At 34.9% G+C, this 19,076-nt stretch overlaps 2 protein-coding genes across 2 annotated transcripts in view; both read left to right on the forward strand.

Annotated features, from left to right (window-relative positions):
- The window catches only part of LOC107781286 (phospholipase SGR2), a 44,352-nt gene extending 36,211 nt beyond the window's left edge, over positions 1 to 8,141 (forward strand). The window contains exons 21-22 of the mRNA XM_075237060.1: positions 5,432 to 5,478; positions 7,293 to 8,141. Of these exons, the coding sequence (XP_075093161.1) occupies positions 5,432 to 5,478; positions 7,293 to 7,530 (285 nt within the window). The 3' untranslated portion in view covers positions 7,531 to 8,141. The remainder of the gene's footprint in view (positions 1 to 5,431; positions 5,479 to 7,292) is intronic.
- Positions 8,142 to 9,651: 1,510 nt separating this feature from the next.
- On the forward strand, positions 9,652 to 11,200 carry LOC107781283 (uncharacterized). The gene has a single exon (XM_016601970.2). It carries the CDS (start codon positions 10,258 to 10,260, stop codon positions 11,164 to 11,166), a length of 909 nt encoding a protein of 302 aa, XP_016457456.1. The 5' UTR covers positions 9,652 to 10,257; the 3' UTR covers positions 11,167 to 11,200.
- Positions 11,201 to 19,076: the final 7,876 nt, after the last annotated feature.

Here is a 19,076-nt window from a genome sequence, read left to right on the forward strand (position 1 = left end):
TCATCTTCTTCCTCAGGACTGTTATAAACATATGAAGAAAAGAACGGATAATTTTCATGGAATGTGACATCGGCAGACACTAAGTACCTTTTGAGATCTGGAGAATAACACCGATAACCTTTCTGAAGACGTGAGTACCCTAAGAACACACACTTAAGGGCCTTTGGATCTAATTTAGTTACCTGTGGACGAACATCACGAACAAAACAAGTACAACCAAATATTTTGGGTTCAATAGGAAATAATGGCTTAGAGGAAAAAAGAATGTTGTAAGGAATATTACCATGAAGTACAGAAGACGGCATACGATTTATTAAAAAACAAGTTGTAGAGACGGCATCAGCCCAAAAACATTTTGGCACTTTCATTTGAAAGAGGAGTGCTCGGCCTACTTCAAGAAGATGTCTATTTTTTCGTTCCGCAACCCCATTTTGAGAAGGGGTGTCAACACAAGAAGATTGATGTAGAATACCATTTGTAGCCATATAATCTTTAAACAAATCTGAAAAATATTTTTTTGCATTGTCACTTCTTAAATTACGAACGGAAACATTAAAATGAGTTTTTATTTCATCACAAAAAGCACAAAAAATTGAAAACAACTCCGAACGATTTTTCATTAAATATAACCAAGTAACACGAGAATGATCATCCACAAAGGTAACCAAATATCTAAAACCAGTTTTAGAGATAATAGGACATGGACCCCAAACATCGGTGTGAACTAACTCAAAAGGTAAGTCGACCCGTTTATTGACTCTAGAAACTTTAGGAAGGCGATGATGTTTAGCAAACTGACATGACTCACAATCTAAAGAGGAAATACTCTGAAACTGAGGATATAACTTCTTCAAACTAGACAAGGATGGATGACCCAATCGACAGTGTACATCAAAGAGAGACAACACAGTTGAACAAGAAATGGATTTTGGCACCTGTGATTCAAGAACATAGAGACCCCCAGACTCAGAACCTTTACCAATAATCTGCTTCGTCGTAAGATCCTGAAAAAGACAATAATTGGGAAAACATGAGACACAACAATTTAGTGTACGAGTAAGTTTACTGACAGATATTAGATTGAAAGAAAAATCAGGCAAATTTAAGACGGAACTAAGGGAAAGAGAAGATGTTGGGTTAACAGTGCCAGACCCTAAAACATATGAGGTAGACCCATCGGCTAAAGTAACTGTGGAACATTGGGTATGTGACTGAAAAGTGGAAAAAAGTTTAGAGTTACCTGTCATATGATCTGTGGCACCAGAATCAATGACTCATTTGGATGACGAAGAGAGGAGACACTTAGTGGTTTTACCTGACTCGGGGATAGTATTGATAGGAGGAGATGATGACTGAGATGGTGAAATAGTCTCGGAAGTGGCGATGTTGGCATACTGAGATCTTTTGTTCTTATTCTGAAGCTTCACACAATAACGTATGGTATGACCGAGCTCATGACAATAAAAACATTCAACTTCCCCTTGCTTTAGGTCTCGACTATCGCTACTCCGATTGCGATTACTATGACTCCTATTCTTTTGGACGCGGCTAAGCAGAGCACCACTATCGATCGTGGCTGTCGGACCTGGATGAGACTTTTCAGTACGCAACACTCTTGTAAAGGCCTCTTTCAAGGAAGAGATAGCAGTCCCAGATAAAATCTGCGATTTGGCCCCTTCAAATTCGGGAGAAAGACCAGAAAGGAAACTCATGACCGCCAGTTGTTCACGCTGAGCCTGTTGTACCTTCACATCTGGACTAAACGGCAATATAACATTAAGCTCATCATACACCTTCTTAAACTCTGAGAAGTAAGTGGTGAGAGAGCGATCTTGCATGGATGGATGGTAAAATGTCTGGCACACATCATACATGCGAGACAAGTTTCCTTTGCCAGAGTACAAAAAATCTAAATAATCCATTAGATCCTTCACATAATCACAATGAGAAACTAGATCATTTACCTCACTGTGCATCGAATTCTTGATTTGGAGAAACAATTTTGCATCCTCCTTTAACCACACTGATTTAGTCTCATCCTTGGGTGGATCATCAACCAAGTGGTTCTCTTTGTTAATGCTCCGCAAATAGAGACGGATCGTCTTACTCCAATCCATGTAATTGGAACCCATGAACTTATTCTCCGTAATTTTGGACATAACCGGAATGACATCAACGGTAGGTTTCGTTTCAGTCATCACTTTGGTCGGAATAGTGAGTAGAAAAATTTGTAAAGAAGCAGCCGGGGCAAAAAATGGCCGGAAATAGTGAAATAGAATCAAAGCAGCGAAAGACCGTTCTGAACAAAAATAATTCGAACGGGGAAAAAAAAATTCCCAACAACAAACTGATGAAAAAACTTCAATGCTCTGATACCATGTTATAAACCAAAGAAGTTCTATATTTCATATCTAGAAGAGAAGATTACAAGGCCTATTTATAATACTAATTCACCTAATCTATTAGTTGCCATACACCTAATTACACCTACTATACAACTCATATACATGTGCTAGCTATGATGTAGTACATGTGTATACATGTGCTACACAACTTGTATTACACCTACTATACAACTCATATACATGTGCTAGCTATGATGTAGTACATGTGTATACATGTGCTAGACAACTTGTATGTCAACAGCTTGTATTCATTTGTTCCCTTAAATAGCAATTTACAATGCCAAGTTATCTTTCGTTTATAGTCACACATTGGTTTATGATTTGTTGTTGTATCCTTATATAATTCAGACAATTTTCACCTCATGAACCAAGTTTTGGGGTTGAGTTAGGCACAACTTCTATTTTCTTAACATGGTATTAGAGGGATAGTTAGGTTCAAGGTTCATTTTCTTAAGATGGTGTTAGCGGAAACACATGTATTCTTGTTTACTCAATGTTGGACCCCAATGTTATGTTGTCCATGTGTGGGGAGTTTTAAATATCCCACATTGGTTGAGGGAATAGACTGTTGTCTCCTTATGGTGCTGAACAATTCTCATATTATGAGCTAGCTTTTACGGTCGATTTAGGCCCAAGGTCCATTTTCTATCCATGGCCAGACCCATCCTTATTCTTGATTTACTGAGTTTGGGCTCCCGTGCTATTTTATCTACGCTCTAGATGCCCGGTGAAAAATTGCTACTTGCCATTTGCTTTTCCCTAGAAAAAATAAAGAATAACTTCTAAATGCTCATTTGCAGCAGAAAATCTTTCATAAGAAAAAACTAATTGTCGAGTTCCCACATCGGTAGGGATGTAGATGATTTGCCTCCTTATATGTTGTTGGGAAATGCTTAGTGGATTGTTTGCTCTGGCTACACAACGCTGGAGGAAATTTTATCCAATATTTAATTCATAGTTTAGGTGTAATTTTTTTTTCTACTTGATAGTCCTATTTCATTTGTTCAATTTTAACTTGACCAATCTTATATTTGGTCACAATTAAGTGGAGAAGGGTAGAATGGCAGACCTATTATCCTCCGAGTGTCGAACCGTGCACCACTAGCCCTCGGGGATTTTTTTGTTACTGGAAAAATCAATTCCTAGCCAATTAAAATGCCAACCTCTTCTAGTTTGGTTTTTGGCATAAAATCGTCGACAGATCAATTGAGAATTGAATCTAGATTGTAGCTTAGGATGTTATCCAGACTTCTAGAGGTTTTGGCCAACATTGTAGATGGAGCTATGCAAGCAATTATTTGAAGTTCTATATTATCTCTTTTATATTTGGGAAAACTAATTAAACTTCATAGAATTCTTTTTTCTTTTCTCCTTATTTAACTATTGCAAAAACCAATGAGTACTCACGGCTATCTGTTGGTGTCTAAAACAAGATTGAGCAAAAGCACTGTTGGTATGCTTTTCTCTGGATCTCGAAGGTTGTACTACGTAAATCATCGAGTACCTCTCTTTCTTGTTCATCTCTTAGGTTATTCACTCTAGGTATGGAGTACAAGGAGAAGTAGTTTGGACAAGGACTAGGCTGATGAAAATACCCTCCATCTTCAACCTTGAGGTTGGGGATCTGAATCACTAAGCGAGCAATGTGAGAAAGGGCCACTGTTGGCTCCTAAGTCGAAGCAGTTGAGGATTTTAGCAACTCCATTCAGAAAATCAAAATGAACTGTTTAGTACTTTTTCTTTTTTGGTGTAAAGAATTCCCTGTAAATGATAGTGACTCCATACTTGATATCATAGAATCCTTGTAAGTTTTTGTAGTGGGGAATTCTTTTACTTTTTGGGGGATGTATTCTGTCACTTTTAGCAGCACAAACTTTGTGCTGTTTTATATTTATAAAATGTTATCATTCTCAAAAAAAAAAGAAGATTTTTATTGTAAAAGATAGAAATTTGCATTATGCTGCTTCTAGGATCCTCCCCCTCGAAGAAATTTAGCAGGAGGTGGCTTTGCTGTTTTAAATCCAAAATAAACTTGATGGCTTTCAGAAGTTTTGGGAGTTCACATTCTCCACATGTGAAATAAGGTGGTGAGCATGTCACTGTGAATCGATAAACTGGACATTCCAAGCAGAATTTTCAACATTGAGTAATTATCTGGTTGAAGATATAGAGCAAGTGGTGAATTGTAGAATTGCACAAGTCCCAGTTATGTTAAGGAAGGAGATCTCGATTAGCTAGTTCTCCCCAATGGGTTTGCATGTGCCAAGGTATGTGAAAAACTGTTTATCCAAGGGGAGTCATACAAGGGAGTGCTGACAGGCTCACTGGCTCAGATAGGGAATGGGTTGAACAGAATCGTTCTCCATGGTGACTCACAGATGGTGAATGGGTCGAATTGAATTGGTTCTCAACATGTTTACTGTTGCTTGACTCAGCTTTTGTAGAAGCTTTATCACCTAAAAAGGGCAGCCCGGTGCACTAAGCTCCCGCTATGAGCGGGGTATGGGGAAGGGCCGGACCACAAGGGTCTATTGTACGCAGCCTTACCCTGCATTTCTGCAAGAGACTGTTTCCACGGCTTGAACCAGTGACCTCCTGGTCACATGGCAGCAACTTTACCAGTTATGCCAAGGCTCCTCTTCAAGCTTTATCACCTAACTATATTACAAATTCTTGTACACTCAGAATTGGTAAATTCTCGCATTGAATGGAAAACAAAATATTCTGCTTTATTATCTCTTAATGTTGTGAACTTCAGTTCTAGATCCAAGTTGTTGTTCTTTTTGAAATTCACACGATTGTAAAAATGAACATAAGTCTTGTAGCCGTTTCCCAATCCACATGATTAATTGAACTTCATTTTGTGTGTGTACATCAGTTTTTTTAATTATAAATATGTTTGTACATATCATATGGTTCTTCGTATGTGTTTCTTTCATTAACATCTTGCAGTGTCCGTGCATGCGTTACTGTATTTTATACTTACCAGTCCCAATTGCCTTTTGTTTTTATCTGTTCTTTCGCAGGATAAAACATTTCGGCATGCATACATTTCAACCCTTGGAGCGCACACGTAAGTATCCTTATCAGAGTCAATTAAGTCAATTGCTTGTTTCCCCTCAATACTAATCGAAAGTGCTTTTAGAAACCAAAAACTTCTCTTTGCACAAATGAAGAAAGGGTTGATGTTCTAAAGTGTTTTAGTGAGAAATAATCTTCTCTATGTTCATAGTGTCTTTTCATATTTTAAAACTTGTATAATATGCAAAATGACAACAGCTCTAGAGGAGTCTGAATTAAGTATTAGGGACAGAAGAGCTTAATGGTTATGGCAGTTCAACCAGTGTCAATTTGCTCCACTACTTAAGGTCCTTACCCTAGGAATTTCCAGTACTTCTCATTAAGGAACTCTTTCAAATCTTTGCTTGCCATGGTGGACATTTTCTGTAACTCAATATAGTTTTCTTATGCAATAGGGAACCCTGATAGACTCGTCAATTAAAGCTCTCAAAGCAAAAAATATGAATTTATCTGCTTTGTGGCTGTGTCAATCGAACTTTTTGGAAGCAAAATTTGTTCAGGATGGTTTCGTTGTTGGCTGGAATGCATGTTTAAGTCAACCATCCCTGTCAATCATAGAGCTCGATTGAGCAAAAGTTTGGTCAATTTATCCTAAAAGCTTTTTCTTCCTTGTCATTTTCGTTACCTACTGTTCTTGACTAGTTACTCGGATATGGGTGTGGGCACCCGACACGGGTGTGGATCTAGAAATTGGATTTTTCATCATTTTTAGATCTTCGAAAAAAAAAAAAGCATATTTAAAATGGTTTTCCCTTGAATTTGTTTAGTTTGCAAACCTGAAAGTAAGTCATTGTATAACGAAAGTTGACTTGTGTTCAGACATGAATTTCACTTGGAATAAGAATGAGTTTTCTCAGTGAAAACCATTATTTCACTTAAAATACTCATCAAATTTTCAACTTCAAATGCTCTATTTCAAGTAGATATGGACAAAATTGTAAAACGAACATTGGTTTGCAAATAATATTTGAATATTACAAATAATATTTGCAAATAATGTATTTCCAAACGCCTACTTAATTGAGCAGTTAGCTAATCAGAAAACGTACATTTGACTTTCTGTGTATAATGAACCCTGACATATTCTAGTAGCATGTATGTGGGCTTTTCTTCTTATTGTCCCTTGTTTGTGGACCATGGAGAATGTGGTCTCATGTTGCCTATCCTGTATGATTTTCTTGCTTCGGATTCCTTTAGGAGATTGTTGAAGCTTCTTGAGTCATAACCAACAGTTCTTTCGAACAAGCTTGGTATACTTACATTGTTGCCGACCTCTCAGACATCCTTGGACAACTCTGTTAATAGTCTCATATTTTCAAATGCCATTTGTTGCATTCTTCTACATAGATGGGGAGGGTTTTTAAGAAAGCTGAATCAAACTTGACCATATAATAAGCTTTTTTAGTTTAGGTTTTGCTACTTCAAACGATTTGGTATAGTTTTTACTCTTTATTTTTTGGATAACGGTGGTGTTTAGGCAATTTATGCGTACCTCAACTAATCCATCGGGTACCTGCAACCTCCCACCAGCAAAAGTATATCATTATCGACCAAGGGTAGATGGATATGAGGGAATATCTCCTAGGGTTATTTGCCTCTACTAGGATTTGAACCCTTCCCTCCTATGGTTCATTTTTACTATGTTGCAGATCGTTTTGTTGCGAGGCATTGTCAGGTCAAAAATGCTTGCTGACCCATAGAAGTTTGTTTAATGAATTTTGTCTTTATCGCAGCTTTTGTTAGCAAAGATTTTCCTCTTGTTCTATTGTGAATTGATATTTTTCAAATGATTTACTTTTTTTTCAGGAACTACTGGAGAGATAATGATACAGCTCTTTTTATTCTGAAACACTTGTATCGGGATATACCAGAGGATTCCTACTCGTCCCGTGAACCTTTGGAGGGAAAGTCAAAAGATAATAGTAATACAGGGGCCTGGTGTGATCAAAGAGAGGAGGCTGACGAGGAACTTCCATTAACATTTGCAGACAAAGTCACTGTAAAGAGCTTCTCTCACAAAGCCCGAAAAACTCTGAAGTGGTGAATGATGCTGATCTCCTAACCAATTCTGGATTTGCTTCAACACCAACCGGTAAAAGCACAAATTTTTTCCATACCAGAGCTCAAACAAGGAGTGTTGAAGGTATACTTACCATGTACTATGCTCAAAGTATCCTCTTGGGATCATTTCTGAACCATGTTCTGGAGAATATATTACACTGGTTTCAGAATTTGATGTGAACCGAGGCATTTCTCCACATCCGCGATGTTCAACTCTAGTATCAGACTGATCTCCATCTTAAACGGAAAATGAGGAACATAAGCAAGGTCCTCCAGTATATACGGTGAAAGGGGATATGCATAGCGACTTGAGCCATTTGTGAATACTTGTTTTTAGTTGTAGATTTCTGGCATTGACATGTAAATATATGTGGCTCTCAGAAAGTTCTAATGTGCCACTTAATTTATATTTTATTGTCATTTCTTCGTTGGACATTTCCCCAGTTCTTTTTTAAATCCTCCATTATCCGTATCAGAGATGGCTGGAGCATGGGTTCAATGTGTTGTTTTAGGCACAGAGTAAATATTAAACACTAAACTTATAATTTTAGAAGTGCAATGAGTATAGTGGTAAGAATTTAGAGGTTGAAGTCATTAGGTTTAAATTTCAGACTTGCCCCTGTTTCTTGGTGAAAACGCTTAGTGCATATAAGTTAAATCCAAAATGTAATTGTCTATAAACGGCCAGAGGAGTCCTTTGACTCTTAACTGCTTTACTTCCATTTTCGGTTTTTTCTATTATTATTATTATTATTATTATTATTATTATTATTATTATTATTATTATTATTATTATTATTATTATTATTATTATTATTATTATTATTATTATTATTATTATTATTATTATTATTATTATTATTATTATTATTATTATTGCATACATGTGAGGATGTGGCTTCCTCTTCCTGCACCCACAGCAAGTCGAGTTTGCTCCTCTTTCTTCTCTCTGCGGTCTTCCTTGCAGATTTGTATTTAATGTGAATTTATCACGCAATACAGAACTATATATCTCTCTTTGTGCTCTAAATTCTATTTTACTTTGATTTCAACTCAGTTGATTTCTAGTATTTTATTTTGCTGTTATATATAAGTAAACTGATAATTTATTCAATTCCAGAGTTCCAAACGACAGAGCATTATGTAGCGTGCAAAAAGTATTGCCTTTGTTGTATACTTCTCAAGCAACCAACTTCTCTAAAAGTCGTACTATATTAGAAGTACGATATAAGAAGATACTTAACCTACAGAAAATATAAATCGCTATTGTTCCTAATAAAATGTTTTAAACAAACCTGATTTGCAATCATTACTGATTCATTATTATTTGTATTTGATGTAAACGATAGTAACTATACTTATATTTTTGGCATATTTTCTTCATAAAAAGGTAAACTAATTAAGTAGTATATTTTATTCTCTAGTCCGGAATTTATTCAAGAAAAATTACTAGAACGTAAAACTTATTTACATAAAGCAATTTTTGAACCCACTTTATCACTACATTATAGTGCCGTTTTGGACATAAGAATTGTAAAATTTCAAAATAGGAGGAAAAAATTTTTCAAGTGAAAATGGTATTTGAAATTTAGAGTTGTGTTTGGACATGAATATAATTTTGGGTTATTTTTGAAGTTCTGTGAGTGATTTGAGTGAATTTTGAAAACCAGCTTTTTGGAGTTTTTCAAATTTTTGAAAAATTCCAAAATGCATCTTCAAGTGAAAATTAGAAATTTTATGAACAAATGCTGATTTCGGAAAAAAGTGAAAATCTTTTTAAAAAAAGGGAAAAATTATGACAAGGGAATTCAAAAGCTTATATCTAGTTTACACAGTAGCTGGTATGTGGGATTTTAACCTTATCGCTCATATGATTGAATTGTAAGAATATACAAATTAAAAGGTCTTAAAAGTCACAATTAGAGAAAATGACAAGGACACAGGTTAAGAATGTAAAATATTTTGAAACTGAACTCTTAGGACATGCAGCTCTTATGAACACATGTTGTTTGATCTGATTGGATGACAAAGGTAATTTAAGGGCTAAGATGACTTTGTACTTCACAAGTACCAAACACAAGCATCAATTCTACTTCCTCTCTTCTTGACTTTACTCTCTCAAAATTTTGATAGTATTATGCACATTTGATAATTCAAGATGGTTCTGTTGAATAGGATTTCTGATGCTTTACAAGTGATTGAATCCAAGAAATGTGGCCTCAGAAAAGCACTTTTAACATTGTTGTTAGAGTGGAAAGATTTTGAACAACACTTAGATTTGAGCCAAACATGTTTTCAAGAATGTTTTGCCGAGCTGGAATCCAGGGAGAAGCATCTGTGTTCTATTCAAGAATCAGTAAGTGAGAGCTCAAAGGAACTTGAATTAATAAGAGAATCACTAAACTTGAAGCGCAAACAAGTTGAGGATAAAGAAACCGAGATTTTAGAATATGTTGAAAACTTGAAACTAAGGGAGCACAAATTCAGTGTCGTTCAAGAGGAGGCTGTCAAACAACTTCATCTCAGAGAGGAGGAATTGGACGAGAAAGAGAATTTGATTCGACGTATTTTCGCCAAAGTGAGATATGAGCAACAAAAATTTGAGAATGTGATTGACAAAAGGCTTAAGGAGATTGCTATCAAAGAAGACAAGTTGAAGCAACAAGGCTGCAGTTAACAGAAACCAAAAGAACTTGACTTGAGCAAAACTATGAAAAGATGCAGCAGGCCTTATTGTTCTGAGAATCCCTTGAAAAAGTCAAAGGCAGAAAAATCATCTGAATACAGTAAAGAGGAGCAAAATCTTAACCAAAGTATACACGAGAGAGACATCATGTCAAGCAAGCAAATAAGCTGTCCTGATAGGAATGTCAACTCAGGTTCAAAATCGGACACAGACAACGATAAGGGTGTCATAAGTCTAGAAGTGTATTGTCCTCGCGCAGAATTTCATGATTTTGATAAGGATAAAGAAGAAGGAAATTTTGACATCGACCAAATTTGGGCATGTTATGACAATTTAGATGGTATGCCTAGACTTTACGCCCAAGTTAAAAAGGTTTTTACTCCTAAATTTAAGCTACAAATGGTCTGGTTAGAGGCTGTTGATCGGACAAATCATGACTTACAGGCAATAAGTTGTGGTAGATTTAAACTCGGGAGCTCTGTAGACATTTCGAATCGTTATATATTCTCTCATCAAGTGAAATGCAAAAGGGAAATGCAGGATTATTATCTGATATATCCTATGAAAGGGGAGATTTGGGCTGTTTACAGAGACTGTCGACCGTTTAAATATGAGATTGTAGAGGTATTGTATGATTTTGTTGATGATGTTGGCGTAAAGGTACATTATCTGGAAAAAGTCAGTGGATTTATGAGCATTTTTAAAAGGGGAAACTGTGGGACTGACTCATTTGCGATACCAGCAAGTGAATTATACAGATTTTCTCACAAAGTTCCCTTATTTAAATTGACACAAACTATAAGAGAATGTTTGATGGATGAATATTTTGAACTTGATCCTGCTTCTCTACCTAATTATCAAGATAATGCATGTTACAATAACAAGGTTAAGGTTGATTATGAGGAAGTTGACGATGTCTCTACCTTGAAGTAAGAAGGAAATTGAAGGCCTTATTCTCCATCATTCCTATGAGGTAATTATTTTCATTAGATATTACAGTTCTTGAAATTATCCATATAATGCATGTTACAATTACAAGGTTTAGCTCCATATTCTGTTATGCTATATGTATTACATTAAAATGAGAAATTACTTGTTTGGGGGGAGGGGGAAGTAAAATGGAGATGCTTTAATCTAAGTTGTCTGGACACGGGTGCGGATCTAAAGGTTGGATCCTTCGAGATGTAAATTCGAAGATTCGGAGATACGGATTCTACTATAGATATGGGTGTGGGGATTCGGCTAAAAATAATTTTAAAAAATAAAAATATAATAATATCTCTAAATTATGAGAAAAATTTATGGAATACTTATGTGCCGTGTCGAAGCAACTTAGGCTTTAATTAAGGAAAGTGTAGAATATGTATAGAGCAGGCTATTGCTGCAGTTGGTAGTAGATCCTATGCTTACAAATAAAGTTCTTTGAAATTATATTTCCTGTATGCCAATTGTGGTTTCTGAAATCAAGTGTTGAAAAGTTGCTAGTTGTTTCTTGTTATTCAATTCTTTTCCATCCAACAGCTATAGTCCATGACACGATGCTCTTTCCTTATATAAGATTTCAATGACAATGATCAAGAATTAATAGTTAGTAGTGTAAGTAGATATAGAATACAGAAAGTCCGGTAGGTATAGGAACTGTATTAATTTTTTCAAACTATAATTAGTTTTAAGGATGGTTTGATTGGATCGGTTTAAATGTGAGCTACCATATCATAAGCTTTACTCAGACAAAAAGAGTTGTAAAATGTGAGTTTGATGATCCCTCAAAGTAACTTCTTTGGCTGTTTTTCTATAGTTTTATACAAATTTATTATTTATAATATTCCTTGAAATAAAGAAAAGAAAAGGAATTTGCATTAAGACTTAGTCTTTACAATTTATTGACAGTAAAATCTCGTTAAATTTCCTCTTGCTGTTCTTTGGAGGGAAATAGAATTAGTTGGTGATTAATTAGGTTATTGATCTTTTTAGTGGAAATAATTTATTAGAGATTCTTTGCAATTTTTTGCAGTAATAAGTCCGGTGCTTCTCAGATAGACTTTCTTTCAACCGCTTGCGCGTCTTCTTTGTGAAACTGTAGCTATTTTCAAAAGAAGGATTAAAGGAATTAGCTTCTATCTTTTGAATTTTTTTAGATTTTAATGTTATATACTGTTGATACGCAGAACTTCATAAGAAAATATGACGATGAAAATAGTATTAAAGGAGATCGGCATGTTGAGAAAAACTGAAGCTCTACAACTTGGATGCTAACCAAATCAGAGGACCAATTCCTTTCAAGCTTGGCAAAATATTGTGCATTTGCTGCAAAATAAAATTGCTTTCTTTATTAAATGTGAAGAATGATTAAATATGATAGTGTACCTTTAACTCAAACTCCTTACATAAGGAGCTTCGGTTAGAATATTACTAATAACTAGTTTTCAAGTACGTGTACCGTATATGTGCACGAGAACTCATCATTTTATGCATTGAAATAGATGTAGAAATCGAAATTACTTTCGAAATGATGGGGATTAAACACTAACAAGAGGGATCCACTAAGAAGAAACTATCCTATTGAGCTTCTCAAAGCTTTGTCATATTAGATTCAAATACTTGCCTTGAATCAACTTCCAATTCATAATTGCTCTTGTAGATAACTAAATAAATACATAAATGTGAGAAAGAATAATAGAAGAGAAACAAACATAGACCGTATAACAAATCCAATTTTTGTATAAAATGGATACAAAAAGATTAATATGAGGTAAAATTTATTTATTTTTTCATTTTTTTCATATGATTGATAAAATGCAAGAACTGGAAAAGATTTCGTATTTATCACTTCATACATATTTAAATGAATACTTTCTTATTACTGATTAACTCTTATCTACTCAATGGACTCAAGCATCCACGCTCTTTAGCACAAGATTGTGAATCTCTTGTGTTTGCTATTTCACCATCAAGGCATCTTGAACATGAATCATATTCAATGAATATGATATCTATCTAGTAAGCGAACTAAATAAAATGGAACAATATTTTTTTTAGGGTGAGGGTTCCTAAGATTTAAGACTAAGCTCGGGGTTCTCAAGAAACCCTCCCTCTTTGGCATTTTAAAAGAAACTTTTTTTTGTAAGTTTGATCGGTATGGTGAAGAGTTAATAAGAATTCCAAGCGAAAAAATTTCCGGTTAGAGTTTGAAACATGAATTATTGTTTTTATAGTTTTTCACATGTACATTACATAGTAAAGATATTGGTGAATATTCCTACATAATTCGTGCTCAAAGTAGATATTTTGGGACACATGGTTAGCATTTTCGTCCACTGTTTAGCATTAATTTTTGTTAGCAACTGAGTGTAATTTCATTGATTGCCTCGTAACTAAAACATAAATTGACTTGTATGACCAATTATAAATATACACTTGTAGTATAATTATCATAGTATTTTCGCTCACTTTTTCTAGAGTATTGCAAAATTTCAACCAACAACTCATCGTCATAAATATGTACCCTTGTACAACGAACAAAAAGGATATATTAGCGTATAGAAATAACTTTCAAATACAAAAAAAATTACCACATCACTAGGCTTACACCTTGCGATGCAATATGCCAAGCAATTAGTCTTATTTAACTGAAATTAGAAAACTAGCACTTTTGATCCCTAAAAATTTGAAATAGGACCTAAAACTACAATCACAAAAGAAATTTAGATTTATTACTTGTTCGTCTCAATTTATGTAAAAGATCAAATTTTTTTGAAACACCTATGTAAGCGCGTGATTTTTGCCCTATGAAAGAATTACTCCCAAAAATTCAAAATAAAACAATTTTCCTTTGTGTACAATTTTTGTTATTTTGTGGTATTTTTGTATAATTATTTGTATTTTTATGAGTGCATGTTTATTTGTTTTAATTAATAAAAATATAAAATATATCACATTTTCATTTAGTATTTAATTAAGTTTGTTTTGCAAAAATAAAAGTCACAAAAAATAAGAATATTTTGCATTGTTAGCATTTAATGTCAAATTATGCAATTTTGTTTTAATTGGTGTTTAATTGTGTATGATAATTGTTGTTAGGAGTTTAATTAGTATTTTTGGAGTTAATTTAGTTTGTAGCTCAATTTAGAATTTTAGTTTTATCAAAAAAAAAAAGAGGGCTACAAAACGTTAATATTTGAATTGAGTCTAATATAGCTATTTTGACTATTTTACTTTATTTCTTCGCAAAAGAAAAATTACAAAAAATATATATGTAAATTTTAGCTTATGTATTTCTCATAAACTTGAAAAAATACAAAAAAAATAGTACCTTATTTTTGTACTTTATATAATTTCGAAAATTATAAAAAATGTAGTTTTATTAATGTTTTGTAGTCATTTTAAACTTAAAAATATAGAAATAGTACTTTATATTTTTATCGTTGTATAATTCCGAAAATTACAAAAAAAAAGGAGTTATTAACGTTTTGTAGCCATTTTAATCTTGAAAAATACAAAAAATAGTACTTTATATTTTATCTTTATATAAAACGAAAATGACAAAAATAGTTTTATTTATGCTTTGTAGCTATTTTAAAAATAGTTTTGTTTTAAATGTTAGTCTTATTTTGGTAGTTATTTTGCTTGCATAGGATTAATTGAATAATATCGTGTTCTATTCTCGGGTCTGGACAAAGAATAATATTTGGGTTCAAACTGCTCGTTTTTAGGCCTAATTTTCGGACCTACCCCGTAATAATTCGAGCCCACCACACATGGGGGACACGCGTGGGGAACACGGACGGAACACCACACACGGGGAACCCCACCACGCATGGGGGACACAAGTCTTAGACCCCTACACACGTAAGGTCCATGTTCTTTGAACAAAGACAAAACACACGAGGGAGGGTGGATTTTAAAGGAGAAAAATTGGAAAGGAACGTGGGGGAAAAAATTTCTGAAAAATTGAAGAAGGCACTGTTCACTTTCTTCTTCATTTTGAACGGAAGAAAAACGAAAAAAAAAAACGAAAAGCCTAGCCTGAGGTTCCTCCATCCTCACCCAACGACCACTGCTTCGTCCTCCATAGCCATAACCAGTCCAAACAACCAGTTTTACCCCCGTCGCCTGCTTCACGTCGACCAAACCCTACTACCCCGTCGCCTGCTTCACGTCGACCAAACCCCACTGCCTAACACCCACCAGCCACCCCACTTCTTCATGTCGACCAAACCCCACTGCCCAACACCCACCAGCCACCCCATTGCTTCACGTCGACCAGCGACCACTGCCGCTGCCGCTCCCTATCGACCATGGCAGCAGCGAGTCCAGCTGCTGTCGCTGCTGTTCCTCGACGCCTCACCACCCTCGTCCCTCTATCTAGTCCGCCATAGGCCAAACGACCAGCTTCTGCTTCGTCCTTTTTTGACGTCCACAAAACAGTCCGTTCGACCTCCAATAGTTCAACTCCGAGTTCGACTTGGGTTCGTTCAAGTGTCAGATTTTTCTTTCAAGATTATTTAGTTCATTTGATTTATTTTCTATTATGGTTTTTGGTTTTAAGTGTTGTTCATAATCTTGTTTTGTTCATTCTATTTTTCGGATTATTGAATCTTTGTTTAAAGTGTTATTTTTGTAAATCTTGTCTTGTTCATTAGTTCTCCTTCTTCTTCAAGACCTTTTATTTGGTCAAGGTTTTTCTTCTGTTTGTTTGAGTGTGCGTTATAAGCGACCTTCGATTTGAACAACTTCGTCGAATAGTTAGTTTATGACTGCTTTGTTTGGACTAGTACAACCCGAATCTTTTCTTTGGTCTGTTTTGATGCTTGAATCATTTGTTTGAATTTGACTTAAGGATTGGTTGTAGCTGTGTAGTGATTTGGTGTAGTTGTAAATCAGAGAGGTTTAAATACAGATTGCTAAGAGTGAGGGTAAGGCAATAATAATAGGGGATTTTCAGGGGTATTTTTGGGTGTTTAAAAGATTTAAAATGTTTAGTGTTAGTAGTCTGCCAGTTGAATATTCAGTGTATAATTAAATTAATGAATTATTTAATGAAAAGGGAATTAGTAGTGCAGAATACACCCTTTCTGGTATCTTTAAGGGTGGGAAATCAGAAAATAAGCATGGGATTAATGATAAAAGTGTATACATGCACATGGGAGGGAATATACAGGCTGAAAGTGAAAAACTTTGAATAAATAATGTTTTGTTCTAACCTATAAATAGGAGGAGTTGATATAGAAATAGGGGACTGAAAATTTAGAGAAGAAAAATATTCAGAACTTAAAAGGGAGAAATATGCTAATTTTTTAGAACTAAAAATCAGTCTTTGAGAGTTAAAAACTGAAAGTGAGGTCCTTTTCTTGACTACTGAAATCAGAACTTTGTTACTGCCTCTGTGGATTGCGTTTAGTGCTACTGATTTTCAGTCAGGCTTTTCGGGGTTTTTCAGTTTGGTTCTAACCATTGTTACACTGGTTATTGCTGGTTTTTGTTGCTGTTATTTGCTGTGGGATTCTGTTGTTGTGCTATTGCTGTACATTGTTGCTCCTGACCTCTTTTCTCTATTTGTAATTCAAATTTCAGGTACACATTCGAATCTTGTAGTGATAAAGCTTTGAAGTTGAAATGCAACAATAAAATCCAACCGCTTCAATAAAGTAGATAGTAGACAATCTGGTCTATTTAGTTTTTTTCTTTGTGAACTGTTTTAATTTTTTTTTGTATAATTGGACTGAAAAGAGAAGGAATCGTATAAATGGTCATGCGCTGATATAACATGAACCTTTCAATTTTGTTAGATTAATGGGGTAAATCATGATAAGTAGCATATCTCTAGTTAGTTGTTTGTTTCCATGCATATATTTAAGTAGTCCATAAACGAGATAGAGTACTTAGTCAAAACCCGATTAGTATTTCGTTTAGATAGTTAAAACTAATTTCCATTAGTCCTCTTAAGTGATTATACTCTCATCAGTATTGGCATTAATTCATGTTACAAATAATCTCACATAGATAGATTGTGGACTTGATAAAAATGTAAATGTAAGGTGGTTGGGTAGTGTCAACATTATAGCTCCAATAATAATAATAAAAGTAAATAAATAAATAAACAAATAAAGGTCGTAGTCGATAATTTTATGTATTAATAATTAAGTATACTTACACTAATGTAGAGTAGTTTCAATAAAGTATAGTTAAATTGTGAATCCATTAGGGTTAATGAATTAGTGAATTATTTGATCATTTAGTTAACCTCACCACAGTTATAAATGGCTAATTGTAGTAACGTTAGTCAATCTTGTACGTTTTTTATATACATAATTCCATTTTTAGTAATATTAGCTTATGGAATAAGGCGCGAAACAATTTTCCATTTTTACAAGTTCAAGTATAATTTTCGTTAGCATCTGTTCTAATCTATTAATTAAATAAGTTACGGTTTTTTTTAGCATGTAATTAACCAGGATTTTTCTTTATTTAGAGACAAATAAAAATAGAAATGTAGTTACTTTCCTTTTAATAAATAAATAAATAAATAAATAAATGAGACGAGCTTCGTCAAATAAAAACAAAAAAAAAATAATAAAAAAAAAATTGCAGGACCCTCAGTAAAGGTTTAAGAAATTTTTTAGAAGTCGGGAAGGGCCGTTTAGCGAATTTCACGGCCCTCCCAAAATATAATAATGTGTTAGAATCTTTAGGCGCGGCTTTAGTAAATTACATTCCTAAATATGGGTGGGCATTTTATGCGGCCCGAATCCAAATCCTAAGACGTTGAATAGAGTGTGCCTAAGATTGCGGGTTCATTTGATGCGGCGCAATCCGAAAACATACTTTAAACGGCGTTCACTCTCTCGAATAAATATGTATATGTAAAAGCAATAAAAAGTAGAATCAGCACATAGGTTATTCATGTAAAAATCAGATAATAGCTAAATGCAACAGTTGAGCGATTGTGCTAGAACCACGGAACTCGGGAATGCCTAACACCTTCTCCCGGGTTAACAGAATTCCTTATCCGGATTTCTGGTTCGCAGACTGTTAAACAGAGTCATTCTTTTCCTCGATTCGGGATTAAATTGGTGACTTGGGACACCCTAAATCTCCCAAGTGGCGACTCTGAAATAAATAAACAAATTTCGTTTCGATTGTCCTTTAATTGGAAAAACTCCTTCACCCCTCGCGGGGGCGGAAAAAGGAGGTGTGACAGCTCTGGCGACTCTGCTGGGGATAAACACCCAGAATCTCTGGTTCAGGGTTCAGAATTCGAGCTTGGAATAATTGTTGTATTCAGCTTTATCAGATTTTGTTACATGATCTGTGCATACTGTGCTAACTAACTGCTTTTACTGCTTTGATATTTTGTGAATTGTATATAAGCTGTGCCGAAACCCATCTCCTCTCTGAGTTTTCTGAATTGTGAAGAAGGGTGTACTGTGTACGACTTCTTTTCTGTTTAAGTGTCAAGTCCCAATTTAGAACGAGGTTTGGATAAGTCGCAAAGCCGGTGAAGCTTCTGTATTCCCGGACTGCCGCCTCCTCCTCGGCTCGAGTTGTCCGCTCGGGTAAGCCAGGTCTAGAACAAACACCTAGGTTTTGAACCTAGAATAACTCAGCCTCATGCCATATCCCTAGTAGGAACGCTTGTTTGCTTCATGTGCATTTTGACTTAGGGGACTCAACACAGGGGTTGGGTCCGTCTAGGGCTAGCAACCTGAAATGCAAAGGTCATCCTGATGCATCCTAATTGTTTTGTGTGCATTTATTTGCTCTGGCCTGGATGTTGACCGTTTTTTTTTTGAATTTCGGGAATGTTAGAAAATTAAGAAAAAGAGAAAAATAGCAGTTGGAGA

The sequence above is a fragment of the Nicotiana tabacum genome, chromosome 18 (assembly GCF_000715075.1).
Source record: "Nicotiana tabacum cultivar K326 chromosome 18, ASM71507v2, whole genome shotgun sequence".
Lineage (NCBI taxonomy): Eukaryota > Viridiplantae > Streptophyta > Magnoliopsida > Solanales > Solanaceae > Nicotiana > Nicotiana tabacum.

What these genes read in the sequence shown, in the direction of transcription:
- LOC107781283 (XM_016601970.2), top strand. Translation starts at nt 10,258, where the DNA reads ATGAAAAGATGCAGCAGGCCTTATTGTTCTGAGAATCCCTTGAAAAAG.